This window comes from Tachyglossus aculeatus, chromosome 21, assembly GCF_015852505.1.
Source record: "Tachyglossus aculeatus isolate mTacAcu1 chromosome 21, mTacAcu1.pri, whole genome shotgun sequence".
NCBI lineage: Eukaryota > Metazoa > Chordata > Mammalia > Monotremata > Tachyglossidae > Tachyglossus > Tachyglossus aculeatus.
The window spans coordinates 26,828,224-26,849,754 of NC_052086.1; the positions used below are offsets into that span (position 1 = coordinate 26,828,224).

Genomic DNA, 21,531 nt, shown 5'->3' on the forward strand with positions numbered 1-21,531 from the left:
CATTCATTCATTCAATCATATTTATTGAGTGCTTACTGTGTGCAGAGCACTGTACTAAGCGCTTGGGAAGTACAAGTTGGCAACATATAGAGACGGTCCCTACCCAACAGCGGGCTCACAGTCTAGAAGGGGGAGACAGACAACAAAACAAAACATATTAACAAAATAAAATAAATACAATAGTAAATATGTACATGTAAAATAGAGTAATAAATATGTACAAACATATATACAGGTGCTGTGGGGAGGGGAAGGAGGTAAGGCGGGGGGGTTGATTGATTGATTGCTTGATTGTATGATGATGCAAATAATCACCATCCAGAAGGCTGTCGGCTCTGGCAGCACATCAATCAATCATTCAAACGTACTGAGCGCCTACTGGTATGGAGTGCTGTACAAAGTGCTTGGGAACATATGCTAGAGGTGGTAAGCCTGGCCCCCGCCTTCAAAGAGCTGACACCCTGGCAGTTGGGCTGGCTGGGAATAGCACTACTGTCCCTGTACTGGGTGACACGGGAGTGGATGCCCCTGGTCTCGGCAAACTCTCTGCTTCCCAGAGCGGTGGCCACTGGGGTGGTTGTACAATTGGGCAGTTGCCAAGGTCAAGCCTTCCAAATCTTCCCAGAGACATAAATGAGTGTCCAGTGGCCCTTTTACAGCCATCAGAATAACTGCCCTGGCCTGCTTGTGCCATGCTGAGGGTGCAAAGGACAGCTGTATTTTTGTTGTTAATTATTTTGCTGTATTGTTTTCGCAAGAAAGGGGTAAAAGCTCACCCTTCCCTGTCCCTTCTGAGATCACTCACTAGTCTGGCCTGGGAAGAGGGGATGACTCAGATTTTCGGCTCTGTGGCCCTCTGGCAAGATGAGTTGCTGGGGGCACCAATCAATCAATCATATTTATTGAGCGCTTACTGTGTGCAGAGCACTTTACTAAAGTGAAAGAGTGTGCCATCGCCACTATTGTAAAAGCAGCTGGAACCCAGAGCATGCCATCACCACCCAACGTGCCCTTGAGCAAGACTTGCCCCAACTGGGGGCCAGAAGAGGGCACAGTGTGTTTTTGTGGACTGACTGTGCATGAGATTCTCTAACCAATGACCTTCATGGGCACAATCTCACCATCAGCAGCTTTGTCCTTGAATCAGAAGAGCATGCTACCTGGAGGGGCTGGGGGAGATTGCATTTACCTGGCTGGGCTTTGTCTCATCCACCGAATGTTGCTCATTAGGGCTGTCTGATCTCATAGAGGTTGCCAGTCCAGGGCCCGTGGCATACAATCTCCTGGACTCTGGCCGACCACAACTATGGGCTGGGTTTCTCAGCCTCTAAACTGTGACTCCAGGAGTGAAGGTCTTGAGTTCATGTGGGAGATCATCCCTCCCTAGGCTTAAGGAGGAGAAGGGAGGTACATATCATCATCATCATCATCATCATCATCATCAATCGTATTTATTGAGCGCTTACTATGTGCAGAGCACTGTACTAAGCGCTTAGGAAGTACAAATTGGCAACATATAGAGACAGTCCCTACCCATCAGTGGGCTCACAGTCTAAAAGGGGGAGACAGAGAACAAAACCAAACATATTAACAAAATAAAATAAATAGAATAGATATGTACAAGTAAAATAAATAAATAAATAAATAGAGTAATAAATATGTACAAAACCAGCCTGTACACCCCACCTGGAAGCATTAACCCACTGTTGCCTGGCTGGATCAGGGACCTCAAAATAAAAGGCTGGGAGTGCAGCCAGTAGGCCCAAGAGGTAGGGTGGCATATAATAGTAATGATGGTATTTCTTAAGCACTTACTATGTTCCAAGCACTGTTCTAAGCGCTGGGGTAGATACAAGGTCATCAGGTCATCCCAAGCGGGGCTCACAGTCTTAATCCCCATTTTCCAGAAGAGGTAACTGAGGCACAGAGAAGTTAAGTGACTTGCCCAAGGTCACACAGCTGACAAGTGGCAGAGTTGGGATTAGAACCCATAACCTCTGACTCCCAAGCCCGTGCTCTTTCGTCTAAGCCACGCGGCTTCTCATCATCTTCATCAGTGATATTTATTGAACACTAATTATGGTATTTGTTAAACACTTTTTATGTGTTATGCACTGTGCTAGGTGTTGGGGCTGTCACAATGCAATCAGAGCAGTCACATTTCCTGTCACAGGTGGGACTCACTGCCCAAGGGGGAAGGAGAACAGGTTCAAGGTCACACAACATTCATTCATTCAATCGTATTTATTGAGCGCTTACTGTGTGCACAGCACTGTACTAAGTGCTTGGGAAGTACAAGTTGGCAACATATAAAGATGATCCCTACCCAACAACGGGCTCACAGACTAGAAGGGGCAACAACAAGCAAGTGGCAGAGCTAGGATTTCATTCATTCATTCAATCGTATTTATTGAGCACTTACTGTGCACAGAGCACTGTACTAAGTGCTTGGGAAGTACAAGTTGGCAACAAATAGAGATGGTCCCTTCCCAACACCGGGCTCACAGTCTAGAAGGGGGAGACAGACAACAAAACAAAACATGTGGACAGGTGTCAAGTTGTCAGAACAAATAGAATTAAAGCTAGATGCACATCATTAACAAAATAAATAGAATAGCAAATATGTACAAGTAAAATAGAGTAATAAATCTGTACAAACATATATACAGGTGCTGTGGGGAGGGGAAGGAGGTAGGGTGGGGGGAAGGGGAAGAGGAGAGGAAAAAGGGGGCTCAGTGTGGGAAGGCCTCTTGAAGGAGGTGAGCTTTCAGTAGGGCTTTGAAGGGAGGAAGACAGCTAGCTTGGGTGAGACCCTTCCAGCTGGTCAGCAGCAGGTAGAATTAATAATAAAATAATAATGATGGTATTTGCTGCTGGGATAGATACAAGGTTATCAGGTTGTCCCATGTGGGGCTCACAATCTTAATCCCCATTTTACAGATGAGGTGACTGAGGCACAGAGAAGTTAATTAACTTGCCCAAAGTCACACAGCTGACAAGTGGCGAAGCCGGGATTAGAACCTATGACCTCTGACTCCCAAACACGTACTCTTTCCACTCAGCCATGGTGCTTCTCATCTGCTTCATAATCTCATGCACTGGGCTAATTGGTAGGGCAGTCACAATAATAATAATAATAATAATGGTATTTGTTAAGCGCTTACTATGTGCAGAGCACTGTTCTAAGCACTGGTACAGTCAGAGCAGTCACAGTTCCCGTCACTTGGGGCTATCTGCCCAAGGGGGAAGGAGAACAGGTTTACGGTCACACAACAGACAAGTGGCAGAGCCAGGATTAGAACCCAGGTCCTCTTTTCACTAGGCCAGTCTCCTGCTGTGTCCCGTGATTGGGCAGGCGAACTAAAAAAGCAACTGATAAGCATGATCTTACACATAATTCCTAGTCCAGGAATGCCACGAGGGAAAATGAGCTCTCAGGGTAGCTGTATCTCTGGCCTTTGTATCTTCTGCCAAGAGCAGATGCAGTTTTACCTAGTTTTACCTCCACGGGCCTAGGAGTCAGAAGGACCTGCATTCTAATCCTGGCTCCTCCATTTGTCTGCAGTATGACCTTAGGCAAGTCACCTTACTTCCCTGTGTCTCAGTTACCTCATCTGTAAAGTGGGGATTAAGACTATGAGCTCCAAGTGGGATTCATTCATTAATTCATTCAATTGTATTTATTGAGCACTTACTATGTGCAGAGCACTGTACTAAGCGCTTGGGAAGTACAAGTTGGCAACATATAGAGATGGCCCCTACCCAACAATGGGCTCACAGTCTAGAAGGGGGAGACAGACAACAAAACATGTGGACAGGTGTCAAGTCAGAACAAATAGAATTAAAGCTAAATGCATATAGCTACTATGTTCAACCCGATTATCTTGTATTTTTTTCACCGGTATTTGTTGAGTGCTTACTATATTCTAGGCGCAGTTCTAAGCGCGGGGGTAGATTTAAAATAATCAGGTGGGACCCAGTCCATGTCCCACATGGAGCTCACAGTTTTAATCTCTTTTTTTCACCGATGAGGTAACTGAAGCACAGGGAAGTGAAGTGACTTGCCCAAGGTCACACAGCAGATGAGTGGCAGAGCTGGGATTAGAACCCAGGCCCTTCCAACTCTCAGGCCTTTGCTCTATCCACTAGGCCATGGTCTTCTGTACCCAGCATTCAGTACAGTACCTGGCACATAGTAAGTGCTTAACAAATACCAAAAAAAAAGCTGTCAGCTCTAGGCCCCCCAGGCAGCCAACTGAGATGAAGTGGGGGAAGCCCACAACTACTCCTGTCATTGGAGCTGGTAGGATGGGGTAACAGGATCGGGTTATTCCCGCTAAATCCCTTATAAACCCCCACCTTCACTTCTCTGCTACTGGGCTCCAGACACAGCCTCCTGGGGGATGGTCTGGGGGTGTCTGTTGCAGGATGGGGAAAGACAGGCTTTTCTTCCCAGCCTGGTGGCTCCAGCAGAAATGCCACTGACTCTTTTTAAAGTGCTCGGTTCCACTGTGGTTGGAAAGTTGCTGTCTCGTGCCAAATTGTGTGCTCTTGGCTGTGACAGATGCTTTCCTCACCCACTGGAGAAGCTGGCTAGGGCTCATGGCATCAATCAGCCAATTTTAACTTTAAATAACCGTGTAACTATAGACCGCGCCTGAGTCTCTTTTGAGCAACTGTTCCATGGACCCCACTGAACGGTGTGGGGAGAAACAACCACCTCTGACTTGTCACTTTGTGCTGTTTCTAGCCTTCTCCCTTAGAGGCAGGAGATTTGGATCCCAATCCCGGCTCTGACGCTTGCCTGTTGTGAGACCTTGGGCAAGTCATAGACCTTTTCTGGGCCTCAGTTTTCTTGAAATGGTGATTCAGTGCCTGCTCTCCCTGCTCCTCAGACTGTGAGTCCCATATGGGACAGGGATAGAAGCAGGGTGGCTTAATGGATAGAGCACAGGCCTGTGAGTCACAGGACCCACGCTTTAATTACCTCATCTGTAAAATGGGGATTAGGATTGTGAGTCCCATAAACTGTGTCCAACCCAATTATCTTGTCTACCCCAGCACATAGTAAGTGTTGCAAGCTGTGTGAGTTTGGGCAAGTCACTTAACTTCTCTGGGCCTCAGGTACCTCATCTGTAAAATGGGGATTAAGACTGAGAGCCCCACGTGGGACAACCTGATCACCTTATAACCTCCCCAGCCCTTAGAACAGTGGTTTTGCACATAGTAAGCACTTAATAAATGCCATTATTATTATTTTAACAAATATCATTAAAAAAAAAGACTATGACCTACCTGGTTTATCTTGCCTGCAGAGAAGCAGCATGGTTCAATGGAAAGAGCACGGGCTTGGGAGTCAGAGGTCATGGGTTCAAATCCCTGCTCTGCCAATTGTCAGCTGCATGACTTTGGGCAAGTCACTTAGCTTATCTGTGCCTCAGTTACCTCATCTGTATAATGGGGATGAAGACTGAGCCCCACATGGGACAATCTGATCACCCCATATCCTCCCCAGCACTTAGAATAGTGCTTTGCACATAGTAAGCACTTAACAAATGCCATCATTATTGTCTTATATCTACACTATCGATAAGTGTGGTTTTTGGCACTTAATAAGTGCTTAAGAAATATAACCATTATTATTATTCTCCGGTCCTCTCTGCAATATTTTTGTGTCTTTCTGGCCATGCCAATGGGACTGTAGCCCTTCTTTTGCCCACTTCCCCACCAACTCCCAGCAAAACCAGTTTGGCAATTCTGTAGACCTGCCTGAGGAGGCTTTAGTCTCAGAATAAGACTCTCTGTCTCCATTTCCTCATCAGTAAAATGGGCACGGTGACATCTGTCTCTCTCCCTTTGGGGTTGTTGTAGTGAAGTTGAGAGAAAAGGGATGTGGGAAAGAAGTTTTGGGCATAGTCAAGAGAATACAAAACATGCAGAAATGACAATGGAGGCTGAAGCTGTGCATGTCATCACAAAGGAGGCTGGGCTGGGCCAATTTCAGGCATGTCACCCAGCTTGTGGGGCTTGGAGGGAGACTGGGCTCCTCTTGGCACTTTGGGGTCAGAGGAGCCACTCTTGGTTGGATGCTCTGGGCAGGCATGGCACTTAGCCTAATCCCAAAGCTGAGAAAGCCCCATGCTGACAGGACACAGTGGTCAGATAAAGAAAGCAGCCTTACGTGGATGGAGAAGCACCTCAAGTGACACCTCTGATTTCTTTTTTAATCTCCAAGACACCACACACCTTCCCTTCATCATCTGCCACCCCTTGCTTTCACCAAGTGCCAGGAAGAGCAGTGCAGAAAGTGGAGTGAGACCTGGTGTGGAGAAGCTCTCGCGGGCAGCTGTGGGGTCCGAGGGGCCCTAGACTCACCTCCAGTGTCTGTGTAAAATCCCAGTGTTGTTTATGTTGTTTAGTTTGTGGTGTTTATGGAGCCTTGAGGCCCGAAGTCCAAGGGGGTCCAGACCCCCACCTCTCTGTCTGATCGAGGGACCTCAAGCCAGGCGCTGCTGGCAGGACTGCCCTCAGGCCTCAGAGATGCCACCTTGGCACAGCAAGCTTGGAGGGGAGGGGGCTTGGCACAGAGATGGGGCAGCCTTGTGGCTGAAGAGAAGGAGGGAGAATCATCTCGCTGGTTCTTCTCAACGAGCATTTTCTGCACTCCCGCAAGGGGAAAGAGCTTGGCCTGTTTTCCCTGAGTAAAATTCCTCTATCTGACTGAAAGTGAGGGCCTGGGTTTCATCCATCAGATTTTCTAGCAGCAGAGAGGAGAAAATTTCCCTCTGGGAGTTTCCCAGAACAATGAGCAGAAGAAACTGAGCCAGCCAACAGGGAAACTGCACCTGAAAGAAGCCACCTTCTCAGCCTCTTCCTCTTCTTCTTCTTCTTCTTCCTCCTCACCATTCCCTGGCCCATGGTGAGCAGGCGGGACATTCGGAAGTGGGTGAGCAATAAATTTCTTGAGGCAGAGGTCTGAAGCCAAGAAACTTCATACTTCCTAGTTCTTTCTCTCCGCTGCTTTGAACTTCTTCCCACCTGTGGCCTCCAGGTCATACCCAATAGGGTATGGAGGGCGTTAGCATGTTGGTGGGAGAGCTGGGGTGGGCAAGGCCGTGACTGGAGTCAGAGCAGCAGGCTAGGGAAGTAAGTTCCATTGCTAAGGCCCTATAAAGCTAGCTTTGCGGGGGGAAGGGACTCCTGTCGACACCCTGCCTTCAAATAGGCAGCCTGCCCCTCCATGCAGGCTGTATATATGTATATATGTTTGTACATATTTATTACTCTATTTATTTATTTTACTTGTACATATCTATTCTATTTATTTTATTTTGTTAGTATGTTTGGTTTTGTTCTCTATCTCCCCCTTTTAGACTGTGAGCCCACTGTTGGGTAGGGACTGTCTCTATATGTTGCCAATTTGTACTTCCCAAGCGCTTAGTACAGTGCTCTGCACATAGTAAGCGCTCAGTAAATATGATTGATGATGATGATGCAACACTGCCCTTGGACAAGATGGCAGTGGTGTCACTGTGCTGCAGATGTGGCCACTCGGGATGATGGTCTCAGCGAAAAGGGCAGTGGTTGAGGGAGAGGATATGAGAAGGCCCCCTGAAAGTTTCTCATCCTCTTGTCCCAGATGCTGGGGCCTCGTTCCCTGACTCTCCAGACTCCCATTGTGTTTCAGAGAATTCTAAGCTCCTGAGTGGGACGGCAAAGGGAAATGCACATAACTTGCTTCCAGATCTCTTGGCTGCCTCAGCTCAGAAATAATGCAATGTTAATTGTCATCAATCCCAGAATAAATGACTTCCACTCCTCCCGTTGGAAGGAGTGCCCAGGCTCATCCTCTGGGAGGTTGCTGGGTTGGTTGCCTGGGGTTCCCATGGCATGGTTTGGGTAGCTGTTTGGGTTGAAATAATCCACAGTAATTTAGCACCTGCTATATGTATTGCTTACTATACTAACTACTTAGGAGAGTACAAAAGAGTGAGGAGACACAATTCCTGCCCTCAAGGAGCTAACCATTTAGTAGGGAGCACAGACACCAGAAAATAGATCTTAGGCTGCAGCATGCCCCTCCCCTGCCCCCATAGTACCTGTGTATATACATACATATTTATAATTCTATTTATTTATGTTAATTATGTGTATATATCTGTAATTCTGTTTATCTGTATTGATGCTATTGATCCCTGTTTACTTGTTTTGATGCCTCTCTCCCCCCTTCTAGACTGTGAGCCTGTTGTGGGCAGGGATTGCCTCTCTCTGTTGCTGAATTGTACTTTCCAAGCACTTAGTACAGTGCTCTGCACACAGTAAGAACTCAAATACTATTGAATGAATGAATGACATAGTGGAGAGAGCATGGCGTCTGGGAATTAGGAGGATCTGAGTTCTAATCCCCACTCCACCACTTGTTGGCTGTGTGACCTTGGACAAGTTACTTAACTTCTCTGTGCCTCAGTTACCTTATCTGTAAAATGGGGATTAAGTCTGTGAGCCCAATGTGGGACAGGGACTGTGTCCAACCTGATTAGCTTGTATCTACCTCAGTACTTAGTACAGTACTTGGCACATAGTGCTTAACAAATATCATAAAAATATATATTCAGGAGAAAAGAGAATGGAAATGTGGAGCTATGATTAACTCCATCAGGTCTGAGCTCCCCAAAGTCACTCCTCTCCCTTCTCCAAGCCCCCTGCTCTCAACCCTCTCTGCTACTCTCCCATCCTTCCCAGCAGTATCTTCAGATGAGATCTCCTCCCTCCTCTCAAGTGCCACCCCCTCCACCTGTGTTTTGGACCCCACTCCCTCTCATCTTATGAAAACTCTCGCCCCTTCCCTCCTTCCCTCCTTAACTTCCATCTTCAACCTCTCACTCTCCACTGGTTCCTTTCCCTCTGCCTTCAAACATGCCCACGTCTCCCCCATCCTAAAAAAACCCTCTCTTGACCCCACCTCCCCTTCTAGTTATCGCCCTATCTCCCTCCTACCATTCCTTTTCAAACTCCTTGAACGAGTCATCTACACCCGCTGCCTCGAATTCCTCAACACCAACTCTCTCCTCGACCCCCTCTAATCTGGCTTCCATCCCCTACATTCCATGGAAACTGCCCTCTCAAAGGTCACCAATGACCTCCTGCTTGCCAAATTCAATGGCTCCTACTCTATCCTAATCCCCCTCGACCTCTCAGCTGCCCTCGACACTGTGGACCACCCCCTTCTCCTGAACACGCAATCCAACCTTGGCTTCACAGACTCCATCCTCTTCTGTTTCTCCTCTTATCTCTCCGGCCATTCATTCTCAGTCTCCTTTGTGGGCTCCTCCTCCCCCTCCCATCCCCTTTCTATAGGGGATCCTCAAGGGTCTGTTCTTGGTCCCCTTCTGTTCTCTATCTACACTCACTCCCTTGATGAACCCATTTGCTCCCATGGCTTCAACTATCCTCTCTACGCTGATGACACCCACATCTCTGCCCCTGCTCTCTCTCCCTCCCTTCAGGCTCGGGTCTCCTCCTGCTTTCAGGACATCTCCATCAGGATATCTGCCAGCCATCTAAAACTCAACATGTCCAAGACTGAACTCCTTATCTTCCCTCCCAAACCCTGCCCTCTCCCTGACTTTCCCATCACTGTTGATGGCACTACCATCCTTCCCGTTTCACAAGCCCGCAACTTTGGTGTCATCCTCGACTCCGCTCTCTTGTTCACCCCTCACATCCAAGCCATCACCAAAACCTGCCGGTGTCATCTCCGCAACATCGCCAAGATCCGCCCTTTCCTCTCCTTCCAAACCGCTACCCTGCTGGTTCAATCTCTCATCCTATCCCATCCGGATTACTGCATCAGCCTCCTCTCTGATCTCCCATCTTCCTGTCTCTCCCCACTTCAGTCTATACTTCACGCTGCTGCCCAGATCATCTCTGTGCAGAAACACTCTGGGCATTTTACTCCCCTCCTCAAAAATCTCCAGTGACTACAGTCAACCTACGCATCAGGCAAAAACTCCTCACTCTCGGCTTCAAGGCTCTCCATCACCTCGGCCCCTCCCACCTCACCTCTCTTCTTTCCTTCTACAGCCCAGCCTGCACCCTCCGCTCCTCTGCCGCTAACCTCCTCACTGTGCCTCATTCTCGCCTGTCCCGCCGTCGACCCCCGGCCCACATCCTCCCTCTGGCCTGGAATGTCCTCCCTCCACACATCCGCCAAGCTAGCTCTCTTCCTCCCTTCAAAGCCCTACCGAAAGCTCACCTCCTCCAGGAGGCCTTTCCAGACTGAGCCCCCTCCTTCCTCTCCTCCTCTCCATTCCCCCCTGCCCTACCTCCTTCCCCTCCCCACAGCACCTGTATATATGTTTGCACAGTTTTGTTACTCTATTTATTTACTTGTACATATTTACTATTCTATTTATTTTGTTAATGATGTGCATCTAGCTTTACTTCTATTTATTCTGAAGACTTGACACCTGTCCACATGTTTTGTTTTGAAGTCTGTCTCCCCATTCTAGACTGTGAACCCGTTTTTGGGGAGGGACCGTCTCTATATGTTGCCCTTTGTACTTCCCAAGTGCTTAGTACAGTGCTCTGCACACAGTAAGCGCTCAATAAATACGATTGAATGAATGAATGGGCAAGGATCTAGAGAGTGGGCAAGTGAGTCCAACTTGATTATCTTGTAGCTACACCAATATTTAGACCAATCTTGGCACACAATAAGTACTTAGATATTGTAATAATAATAATAATGTCAAGGTAACTTCCCATTTTCCACTTCCTTATGCCTCATAGATCTAACCAATGTGCTTTCCTTTTTTCCCCTGCCTATGTAGGTATTTAGCTCCTTGGGAGTTTCACTGGTTCTTGCTTGTATCTCTCGAGCCCCTAGTACAGTGCTCTGCACACCAGAGCTCAATAAGTACTCTTGATTAGCCATCTCCAGAGGGTGTGACTGACTCTCCCATTAGAGTTGGCAACTATATCTCATTAAGAGGAGAGGTGAGGCAGCCCCTTTATACAGTTGGGTGAAGGACAGTTTCCTCTTGGAATGCTTTGTTGTTACTGTTGGAGCCAGAATCTTAGGACCATAGGTTGGAGTTGGGATGGCATTTCTCACGTTACCTGTAAGAAATGAGCTGCTCTGTTCTTTCCATGAACTTCCTGGAAGGCAGCCCCCTCAGAGAGCTGGGCTTTTTCTGCAACCCAGAGCGTCTTCAGAATCCCATTCTGACTGGTCTCCCCAACTGAGTGGAAAGGGGAGGAAGCATTAGATCGAGGAGCAGGTTTGGGGATTTGGCATGAATTGGGAGCAGGAAGGGCCTGGGGACAAATGTTTGGGGTTTTGGGATTAGAGTAAGATGCTCTTGAAGGAAAATTCTTCAGTGGCATCTTTTCCCAGCAATTGTGTCCCCCTCTGGGGCACTCTTGATCCGGCCTCTTGTTGGACCTCGGGACCTGGGTTCAGTTTCTTCTCTAAATGAGGAAACAGACAAAGACTTTGTGGGCCTAAACTCGTGACCCATCCTGCTCCACCGTTGTTTGTACACCAAGTCAATCAGGGTAAACAGGCAACATGTTGTCCCCTGCTGCCACAGTTCTGCGGCTTTGGCCCGAGGGGATGGGTTGGTGAGCGGGTCTGGCTTCCAGAGCTTGGGAAGACGACCTGGGGATTTGGCTCCGGTCAGGCCATGGTCTGGCTCCGGCTACTGCCGAGCAAGCACCTGTGGCCTTCAGAAAGGCACGTGAACCATCCCGGCTCCTCATGGTTCTGTTTACTCCACATCTTGGGACTGGCAGGAGGGAGGGGGTGAAAAACAAGATTGCCATTTCTGCTCCCAGCAAACCCTGCTTTAGCTGCTGCCATCTGATCACTCCACCTCCCGCCCCCAGTCCCAACAAGGGACGGCCCCTTGTCAATGCCCAAGGGCATCTAGCCTGCTGGCCCTGCCCTGGGTTCTGTGATGGGGAATAAGATGTCAGGGTGGGGGTGTTTCAAGGCAGTGGGGTTGGGAAAGCGTGGTGATGAAAACTGAGGAAGAAAGGTTGCTTCACTCTCTTGACCCAGCAGTTTTGGAATCAGGCCATTTAGAAAAAGGCCGGTCCCTGAAAGTAGGCAAAATGTATTCATAATAGTGGTGGTGTTTAAGTGCAAGCACTGTGCTGAGCATTGGGATAAATACAAGATAGAGTAGATGAAGTTCTTCTTGTCCCACATAGGGCTCACAGTATAAGGGAGAGGAAGAACAGGTATTTTATCACCATGCAATAGATGAGGACCCGAGAACCAGAGAAGAGACTTACCAAAGGACAAGCAGCAGGATTAAGCCTCAGGTCTCCTGTCTTCCAGGCCTGTGTTCTTTCCATTAGGCTGCACTGCTTCTCCAACTTTGTCCTGAAGCAGGGGATGTAGATAAAAGTCTGAGTTCTCTAGGTCTCCATTCTGAGTCTGGGCTCTGGCTAGAAGGACATTTCCTCGATGGCACAGGCTCGGCCCCTGTCGGAAAGTGGCCGAGAGCCAGTATGCTCTGCTCTCTTGGACTGGAAAGTCAGAGGCCCCTTTCCCCACCAACCTCCCCAGCGCCAAGTTTCAGGAACTACCAAGGGGTGTCGTCAGCCCATGGTCCAGGGATTCAGGAAACTCCCCAAAAGCCAGAGTGACCCCCAGGTTCCCCAGATCTCCCTCCATGTTCCATTTTTGGTCAGCATCCAACAACAGCTACTGTGACCACTGCATCCAGGCCCCAGGAATGATAGTTCCCAGGGGCCTCTGAGCTGAGAAAGCAGGTATATCTGTGAGGCCAGGGTGGGGGCCGGCCCACTGAACTTAGAAGCTGGGAAGATTGGGGACTTTCTGCTCTGCTTTCCTGTCCTATCACCCGGCCCCTCCTGCAGAAGCAGCTGCAGCGGCTGGTGCCCGCTGACTGCTGGCCACCCTGGGAGTCCAGTCCAGTCTCCCCTGGAGTCCAATCCAGAACCTTGGAATGCTTGTCTCTGCCTGGTTCAGCAGGCAGACCTGGAACTCCCACCCTGACCGGGGACTGTGGGGACACGATGGAGGTATAGGCAGGTGAAGGGGTCCAGTTTTATAATTCTGCTCTCACTCTGTCACTCTGCAGGTCCCCTGTGCCTTCCCCTGTCCCCTGGCTCCTGAGATGAGGCCCCGGATGTACCCGGTGTTCTTCGGGGAAAGCATCGAAGTCAACCCCCAGCCTGGGCATGAAATCCGGTATGGTTTGTTAGATCCCTCCAATGGCTCAGACCCACACCTGTGATGTGGGCAGGTGGGCAGGTGGCTTCCTCTACATTCAGCAAGCATGGGGACGGGTTGGAATCTCTACCTCCTCTGGGCCTGGGTTCAAATCCAGCCTGGTGGATGCTGGGATGACAAGCATCTAGCCAAAGAGACGCTCAGCCGGGGGTTAGCTGAGTCAGAAGCCATTTCCTCCCTCAGGCCTTCCTAGCACCTTGAGGGAAAGGATCATGTCTTTTGATTCTGCTGTGCTCTCCCAAAGACTCAGTTCTCTATCCACGGTAGGCACTCAATAGTAATAATAGCAGTAGTCTGGGTCTCCACTGCCAAGCTCAGTCCCAGTCACTGCACCATATCCACCTTCACAGCTCTCTGGACTGGCCTTGGTACAAAGCAGCTGGCATTCATTCATTCATTCAGTTGTATTTATTGAGCACTTACTGTGTGCAGAGCACTGTACCAAGTGCTTGGGAAGTACAAACGGGCAACATATAGAGACGGTCCCTACCCAACAACGGGCTCACAATCTAGAAGGGGGAGACAGACAAAAAAACAACCAAGTAGACAGGTGACAATACCAACAGAATAAATAGAATTATGGCAATATACACAGGAAATTGGCAGGAACTTGGGTTCTTCCAGGCACGAGACAGGATGAAGAATAGTACTTGCAGGGGCCTGGAAGAAGACATCCTCCCTCCACCCCACCAAATGGGTACCCCATGGCAAACTGAGTTAATGCTTGCCCAAGGCCGCGCAAGCAGAGGGCTGGAGGCTTTACTTCTGGCCGGAGCTTGGCCAGAACCCTGTGGGGCAGTCATGATCTTCCCGCCGAATGAAGAATTGCCCAGCCCTGAATGCCTCTGCCCCCACCCCCAGTCCCTTCCAGGGCACATCAGGCCTTTTGTCTGTGGCTTGCGGTCAACCCGTGGCCCAGCTTTGATGCATTTGGCCAGTGGTGGCGGGGGGGGGGTGAGGGAAAGAGGGAGAAAATTGTGTTTGGGAGTGGGATGTAGTGCATGCTCTCAGGCCGTAGCAGATCCTTCCCTTCCTTGCTTTTCCTGACTGAGCACCCCCAGCAGGCAGCACCCTGTACCTGGAACCCCCCCTTCAATACCTTGGTTTTGTAGAGCACTCTCGCATTACCTCATTTTGGCCGTCACAAAAACCCAGGGAGGTCGGTCGGAAAGGCGGGTATTATTATCACTATTTTGCAGATGAGGAAACAGGTACAGAGATGACACGCAAATTCGTGAAGCATTCCAGATTTTTAGACTGAGCCCCCTTTTTCCTCTCCTCCTCCCCATCCCCCCCGCCCTACCTCCTTCCCCTCCCCACAGCACCTGTATTTATGTTTGTACAGATTTATTGCTGTATTTATTTGACTTGTACAGATTTACTATTCTATTTTATTAATGATGTGTATATAGCTATAATTCTATTTATTCTGATGGTATTGACACCTGTCTACTTGTTTTGTTTTCTGTCTCCCCCATCTAGCCTGTGAGCCCGTTGTTGGGTAGGGACCGTCTCTATATGTTGCCAACTTGTACTTCCCAAGCGCTTAGTACAGTGTTCTGCACACAATAAGCGCTCAATAAATATGATTGAATGAATGAATGAATACAGAGAGGCCAAGAGGTCTGCCTGTGGTCCCATAGCAGAGCAGTGGCAGAGGTCAAAATCGAACCTGGTGCCCCTGGCTTCCAGAACAATCCTCCTCCAGTCCCCAACCCTTCCTCCCCTAACGGCTGAATGGAGATCCAGGGTTAGGCTGGCACCTTCCCCAGCTCGGTTCACTGGGCTGGGGCAGGAGGAGGGCTCAGGTTTTATGCTCGGTCCTGACTGTTTTCGCCCCCAATTGCTGCAGGTGGAACTCTGAGGTGAAGTACGACTCCGAGAAACACTACCGCGACGATATCTTCTACGCCCCCGTCCCCACGGTCACCTCCTTCAGCGAGACCATCATCGCCACCCCCAACTGCACCTGGCGAAACTACAAGTCACAGCTGCTCCTGGAGCCCCGCCCCCGGCCCCTGCGTTTCCAGACCACCACCATCATCTACCCCAAGCACGCAAAGAACACTTTCCGCACCACGCTGCGCTGCAGCCTGGGCTGCCCCAAGCGCTGGTTCGCCTCCAGTGTGCGGCTGGAGCTGTGGGAGGAGCCTGGTGGCTGCCCCTTCTACCCCGAGGACCTCTAACCTGCCTGCTGCTGGGCTGGGGGGCCTTGACAGACTTGGCTGAGACCTGAGGTTAAGGGCTCGGGGGGAGGGAGGCCTGAGTTGCGAGGACTGGCCTTTCCCTGAGGGGCGTGGGGACCCAAGCCCCGGCTCTGTCTCTCATCAGCCATCACCAGCCCTCCAGTGGGCGAGGTTGTCTTTTGATATATGGGATCCCGTTTCGCTTGCAGAGGATTAAATAAATGTATCTATTTTATTAGCCTTTTAAACGGAGTCAGACCATCCTGGAATCCAAACCCCGCGGAGGCTGGCAGCCAGGGCCGGCACTGCCCTCCCTTGCTCACCAGCCAGCCCGCTCAGAGGACAGGCGGCTTCCTTCGGGAGAAAAGTTTGGTTGCTCAGAGGATGGGTCTTGGGTCAGCAGGGACCTGTCACATCCCATTTCCCAGCAGGCGCCAAAATGGAGGCACTCTTTGTTGGACACCGAGCCTACTGTGTTGAGGTTGGGCAGCTCAGACACTGTCCACCCTGAGGAGATAAAATCTAGCTGGACAGAAAGTTTCATGGTTTCGAGAGGCCGGAGGCTGTGAATTTCTGGACAGAGCCGTTCCGGATGTGGTATGGGTGGTGGCAGCCTCTTTGTGGGGAGCTCCTATGGGGGGCTCCGAGGCATGGGAGCCAAGATCCCAGCTCTTCAGGAAGGAATCTCCTGGGGGTAGGGGAGAGTTCTCCAGTGAGGATGGGAAGGGGAGAATTAGATATTTGGTTTTTGCCCACTATAGGGCTGAGGAGCAGCAGAGGGCGGAAAGTGGCAGCCAGCATCTCAAATCTGTCTCATAAAGCCTCTGCCGAAGCAGAGCTGGCTTTGTGTGTATATGTTTCTGAAGAGGGGCTGCAGGATGGGGAGGGACATGTTTCAGAAAAGAGGACCCGATGGCTTTTTGGAAACACGAACAAGATGGAAAAGAGAAAGTGATAAAATGATAGACTTCAGGATTGCGGAAAATTCATGGTTAGGCAAAGGCATTCTGGGAAATGCAGAAAACCTTAGCAATTGGCTGTGAATTCTGGATTTCTGGAGAATCCAGTCACCAAAATCCGCCTTTTCAAACAAAAGGGGATTAGAGGTGAGGGGGGTTTGTTTTGGAGGAAGCCTATTTTTGGAGGTGAATGATGTGTAGGCAAGCAGTGAGGATCAGTGGAAAGAGCACGGACTTGGGAGTCAGAGGTCATGGGTTCTAATCCCGGCTCCACCGCTTGTCAGCCGTGTGACTTTGGGCAAGTCACTTAACTTCTGTGAGCCTCAGTTCCCTCATCTGTAAAATGGGGATTAAGATTGTGAGCCCCATGGGGGACAACCTGATCACCTTATATCCTGCCCAGCGCTTAGAACAGTGCTTTGCACATAGTAAGCACTTAACAAATGCTATTGTTATTATTATTTTGTTCTTTTTGTTTTTTCCCCATGGTATTTGTTAAGCACTTACTATGTGTCAAACACTATTCTAAGCGTTGGGGTAGGTACAAGTTAATTAGGTTGGACACTTATTGTTCCTGTCCTGCATGGGGCTCACAGTCTAAGTAGGAGGGAAAGCAGGTAACCCCATTTTACAGTTGAGGAAACTGAGGGCTGAGAAGTTGGGTGATTTGCACAAGGTTGCACAATAAGCAACTGGCAGAGTTAGGATTAGAATCGAGATCCTTCTGGCTCCCAGGCTCAAGCTCTCTCACTAGGCCAGGCTGCATAACTGTACTCTGTTTCTGCAGTACTCTAGTGCAGAACACTAGAGCTTCACACCCAGGCAACTCAGTAAATGCCTGGGTACAAACTTATGTTCGTAACTTATGTTCGCAAATTTATGTTGCCAATTTGTACTTCCCAAGCACTTAGTACAGTGCTCTGCACACAGTAAGCGCTCAATAAATACGATTGAATTGAATGAAAAATGCCTGGCTTTTGGGCAGTGGAGGTGGGCATGGCTATCTCAGGCCAACCAGCTAGCCATAGTGCAGAGAGGGGTCTGTTCTTCAGACTGGACATTTTGGCCTGGAAGCACTATCCCTGCCCAATCCCCTAACCCTAAGGTGACTTGCTTCTCCAGGTAACTGTTAGCTATTTTATAGCTCAGGAGGAAGAGATTGAGCCCAAGGACCCAGGGGCCTTCATGGGGCTACTGGGTGTGGGCATTTTTGGACCAGGGTCAACTGCGGCCAGAATACAAGGGTGTGTTTATTCTGAGCTGCAGATGTTCCCAGGATTGGGGGCAGGAGGTGGGAGTTTCCAACTCACTTGGCCTTCCCATCTCCTGGAGTCTGGGAAAGTCTCTGGAGGGGGCGGAGCCTGGCTGGTGGTCTCAGAAGGTACAGGCTGTAGCTGGATGACGGAGGTGCCCTTTCCACAGGATGTTGGTGAACCTGAGGCTCGTGGTACTGGGTTGTTTCTTAGTCTAAGGATCCTTACCCTCCACAACTCCTTTCTCCCAGCAGGAGGGGGAAACTGAGTACGCTGGAGGCCCCTGGGGCCTCCTGGAGGCTCAAAACTTTGCAAGGAAAGCCCAGGTGGAGTTAGTGCACAGACTTTCCGGGCTGGAGTGCAAGGGCATCCCTGGCAGGGTGGGTCACCCTGGTGTGGCCTTGGCCCATGCTTCGCTGGGATCACAGCCTAAGGGTGTTCACCACCAGCTGCCTCGGTGCTCTGAGCAGGGACTTGTTTGGTGGGGAGCCGCTGCCACTGGCCTCCTGACTGGCTCCACAGAGGGAGCAGATGACCCAGGTCAGAGGAAGCCATTTCAGGGCCAAGCTTGTGAGTTTATAAGCCTGCACAGATGACACTAAACTCTGTCATTGTTTCAAGGAAAACCACCTCTCATGGGGTCTTTCTGGACTTTTTTTCCTTTTTAAAGTGATGCCCACAGTTGCAGCCTGGCGCTTCTCATTCCGAGATCACCTTTTTCATCCCTTTTAAAGGCTAGATCCATGTCTTATGTTTGGCCTGCATTTCTTGGTGGGCGCCTGTAGCAACTCTGCCCTCCCAGGCTCCCCTATCATTTACAGAATGGGGACCAGTGATGGCTCGCTCTCACCTGACCTCAGATGCCAGGAGCAGGTTTGTAGAGGGGACTGATCCTCTGCCACCCACCCTCAGTTCCAGGAAAAAGGGGTCGGGGCACTGGGTGTGGTGGGGCCCAGGCTAGGTTGGGTAAGAGGGGCTCACTTCTGGTTCCCACGTTCCCCTGCTGCCTCTCTTTGGTGCACCTCCTCCCCATTTTCCTCCCATGTCTCGATGGGGAAAAAAGTCTGGATTTTCTGCCCCAGCTGTCTGACATATGCAGGGTGGGGCTGGGGTTGGACAGAGCGCTCCCCCTCTGGGGAAGGAGGGGGCAATGAGTGGGAAGAGGTGGAATCTGCCCCTCTCAGCATGAGAAAATGCCTCTGGAAAGTTGACCAGGAGGTAAAGGTCAGCGTGGGCTCTTGCAGAGCAAGATTAAACTGTGAGGGAACCTGGAAAAGTTGAAATCACCCTGGGCTGGTCTGTGCCTCAGGGGGCCCTCTTGCCTCCCGGACATGGGGGGGGGCAGCTGTGTTGGAAATATGGGGATGCTTGTGTGTGAATGTGTGGAGGGGGAAGGCTACAGAAAGATGCCAGAGGTCATGGGAGAAGGGATGTAAGTGGCGCTTGATGTCTAATATTTTTATTTTATTTTTATAAGTCTAATCAGCTAAGTGCTTGTGAAGTACTTTACTATTGTATATGTGGGGAATCTAGTACTTTACAATCTGCTTTTATTTTTATAGATTTTTTTCTCCACAATAATGCCTTCCTGTTAACAAATAGAAAAATAATTTAAAAACACAAATTATCCTAATAAAATGCACAAACTGTGACAAATTTCTCCAGCTGTTTTTACTGGGAAGGTAAGGGCTGGAGTGTGCCCTGACCTGCGTGGGAAATGGGGATGCTGTGGGCTTTTATAACAACCTTCTTTTCTCACATCCCTGCTGTCACAAGCTCCTCAAAGACTTCCAGTAGTTGCTCATTCTTCTCCCCATCAAGCAGAAACTCCTGACCGGTGGGTGTAAATCATTCAGTTCTCTCCCTGATACTTACCTAGTCTCTTCTCCTACCAGTCAGCTTTCACTTTTTGATGGTATTTAAGTGCTTACTATATGCCAGATACGGTACTAAGAGCTGGAGTAGAAACCAGTTAATCAGGTTGGACACAGTCCATGTCCCATAAGGGGCTCACAGTCTTAATCCCCATTTTACAGATGAGGTAACTGAGGCAAAGAGAAGTTAAGTGACTTACCCAGGGTCACACAGCAAAGTGTCAGAGGCAGAATTAGAACGCAGATCCTTTTGACTCCCACACCTGTGCTCTACTTACAAGCCCACATTCTTGATTCATCTTAATCTAAGCTATTCAGTGTGCCTTATTCTCACCTCTCCAGCTGCCAACCTCTGGTTCATCCCCTCCCCACTCTGGTACTTCCTTCACCCTCCACATTTTTTTAATGGCATTTAACATTTATTATATGGCAAGCACTGTTCTTAGAACTGGGACAAATACAAGTTATTCAGAATGGGCTCAGTCTCTGCTCCACCTGGGGGGTTCACAGTTCATTCATTCATTCAATCATTTATTGAGCGTTTACTGCATGCAGAGCACTGTACTAAGCACTTGGGAAGTACAAGTTGGCAACTTATAGAGATGGTCCCTACCCAACAACGGGCTCACAGTCTAGAAGGGGGAGACAGACAACAAAACAAAACATGGGGACAGCTGTCATATCATCAGAATAAATAGAAGTAAAGCCAGATGTACATCATTAACAAAATAAATAGAATAGTAAATATGTACAAGTAAAATAGAGTAATAAATCTGTACAAACATATACAGGTGCTGTGGGGAGGGGAAGGAGGTAGGGTCGGGGGGATGGGGAGGAGGAGAGGAAAAAGGGGGCTCAGTCTGGGAAGGCCTCCTGGAGGAGGTGAGCTCTCAGTAGGGCTTTGAAGGGAGGAAGAGAGCTAGCTTGGCGGATGTGCAGAGGGAGGGCATTCCAGGTCAGGGGGAGGACGTGGGCCAGGGGTCGATGGCGGGACACGCGAGAACGAGATACAGTGAGGAGGTTAGCGGCAGAGGAGCAGAGGATGCGGGCTGGGCTGTAGAAGGAGAGAAGGGAGGTGAGGTAGGAGGGGGCTAGGTGATGGACAGCCTTGAAGCCAAGAGTGAGGGCCGGGGGTCGACAGTGGGACAGGCGACCTGGGAGGGAGAACAAGTATCGTGGCTCAGTGGAAAGAGCGCAGGCTTTGGAGTCAGAGGTCATTGGTTCAAATCCCAGCTCTGCCCATTGTCAGCTATGTGACTTTGGGCAAATCACTTAACTTCTCTGTGCCTCAGTTACCTCAGCTGTAAAATGGGGATTGACTGTGAGCCCCCTGTGGGACAACCTGATCACTTTGTAACTTCCCCAGCACTTAGAACAGTGCTTTGCACATAGTACGCGCTTAATAAATGCCATCATTATTATTATAAGTATCGAATCCCCATTTTAGAGATAAGGAAATTGAGGCACAGAGAAGTTCAGTGACTTCCTTATATCAAACAGCAGGGAAGTGACAGAGCCTGGAATATAACTTAGGTCCTCTGACTCCCACGCCTAGTCTTTCTATTAGGTCAGACTGCTTTACTTTTACCAGCTCACTTCCCTTTCCATCTTCAAAGCCCTTTTGAAATACCACTTCATTCAGGATGCTTTCTCCAATTAATTTTTCTTCTTCCCAGGTCCTATCCATCTCCACAGGAGATGCCCCCTCCTTCCTCTCCCCCTCCTCCCCCTCCCCATTCCCCCCCCCAGCCTTACCTCCTTCCCCTCCCCACAGCACCTGTATATATGTTTGTATGTATTTATTACTCCATTTATTTATTTCATTTGTACATATTTATTCTATTTATTTTATTTTGTTAATATGTTTTGTCATGTTGTCTGTCTCCCCTTTCTAGACTGTGAGCCCACTGTTGCATAGGGACCGTCTCTATCTGTTGCCTACTTGTACTTCCCAAGTGCTTAGTACAGTGCTCTGCACACAGTAAGTGCTCA

The 21,531-nt window shown here is 49.4% G+C and overlaps 1 protein-coding gene across 1 annotated transcript in view; it reads left to right on the forward strand.

The window, feature by feature from the left end:
* Nucleotides 1-16,691, forward strand: part of RFLNA (refilin A) — a 31,389-nt gene extending 14,698 nt beyond the window's left edge. The window contains exons 2-3 of the mRNA XM_038763360.1: nt 13,116-13,225; nt 15,120-16,691. Of these exons, the coding sequence (XP_038619288.1) occupies nt 13,116-13,225; nt 15,120-15,453 (444 nt within the window). The 3' untranslated portion in view covers nt 15,454-16,691. The remainder of the gene's footprint in view (nt 1-13,115; nt 13,226-15,119) is intronic.
* The last annotated feature ends 4,840 nt before the right edge of the window (nt 16,692-21,531 follow it).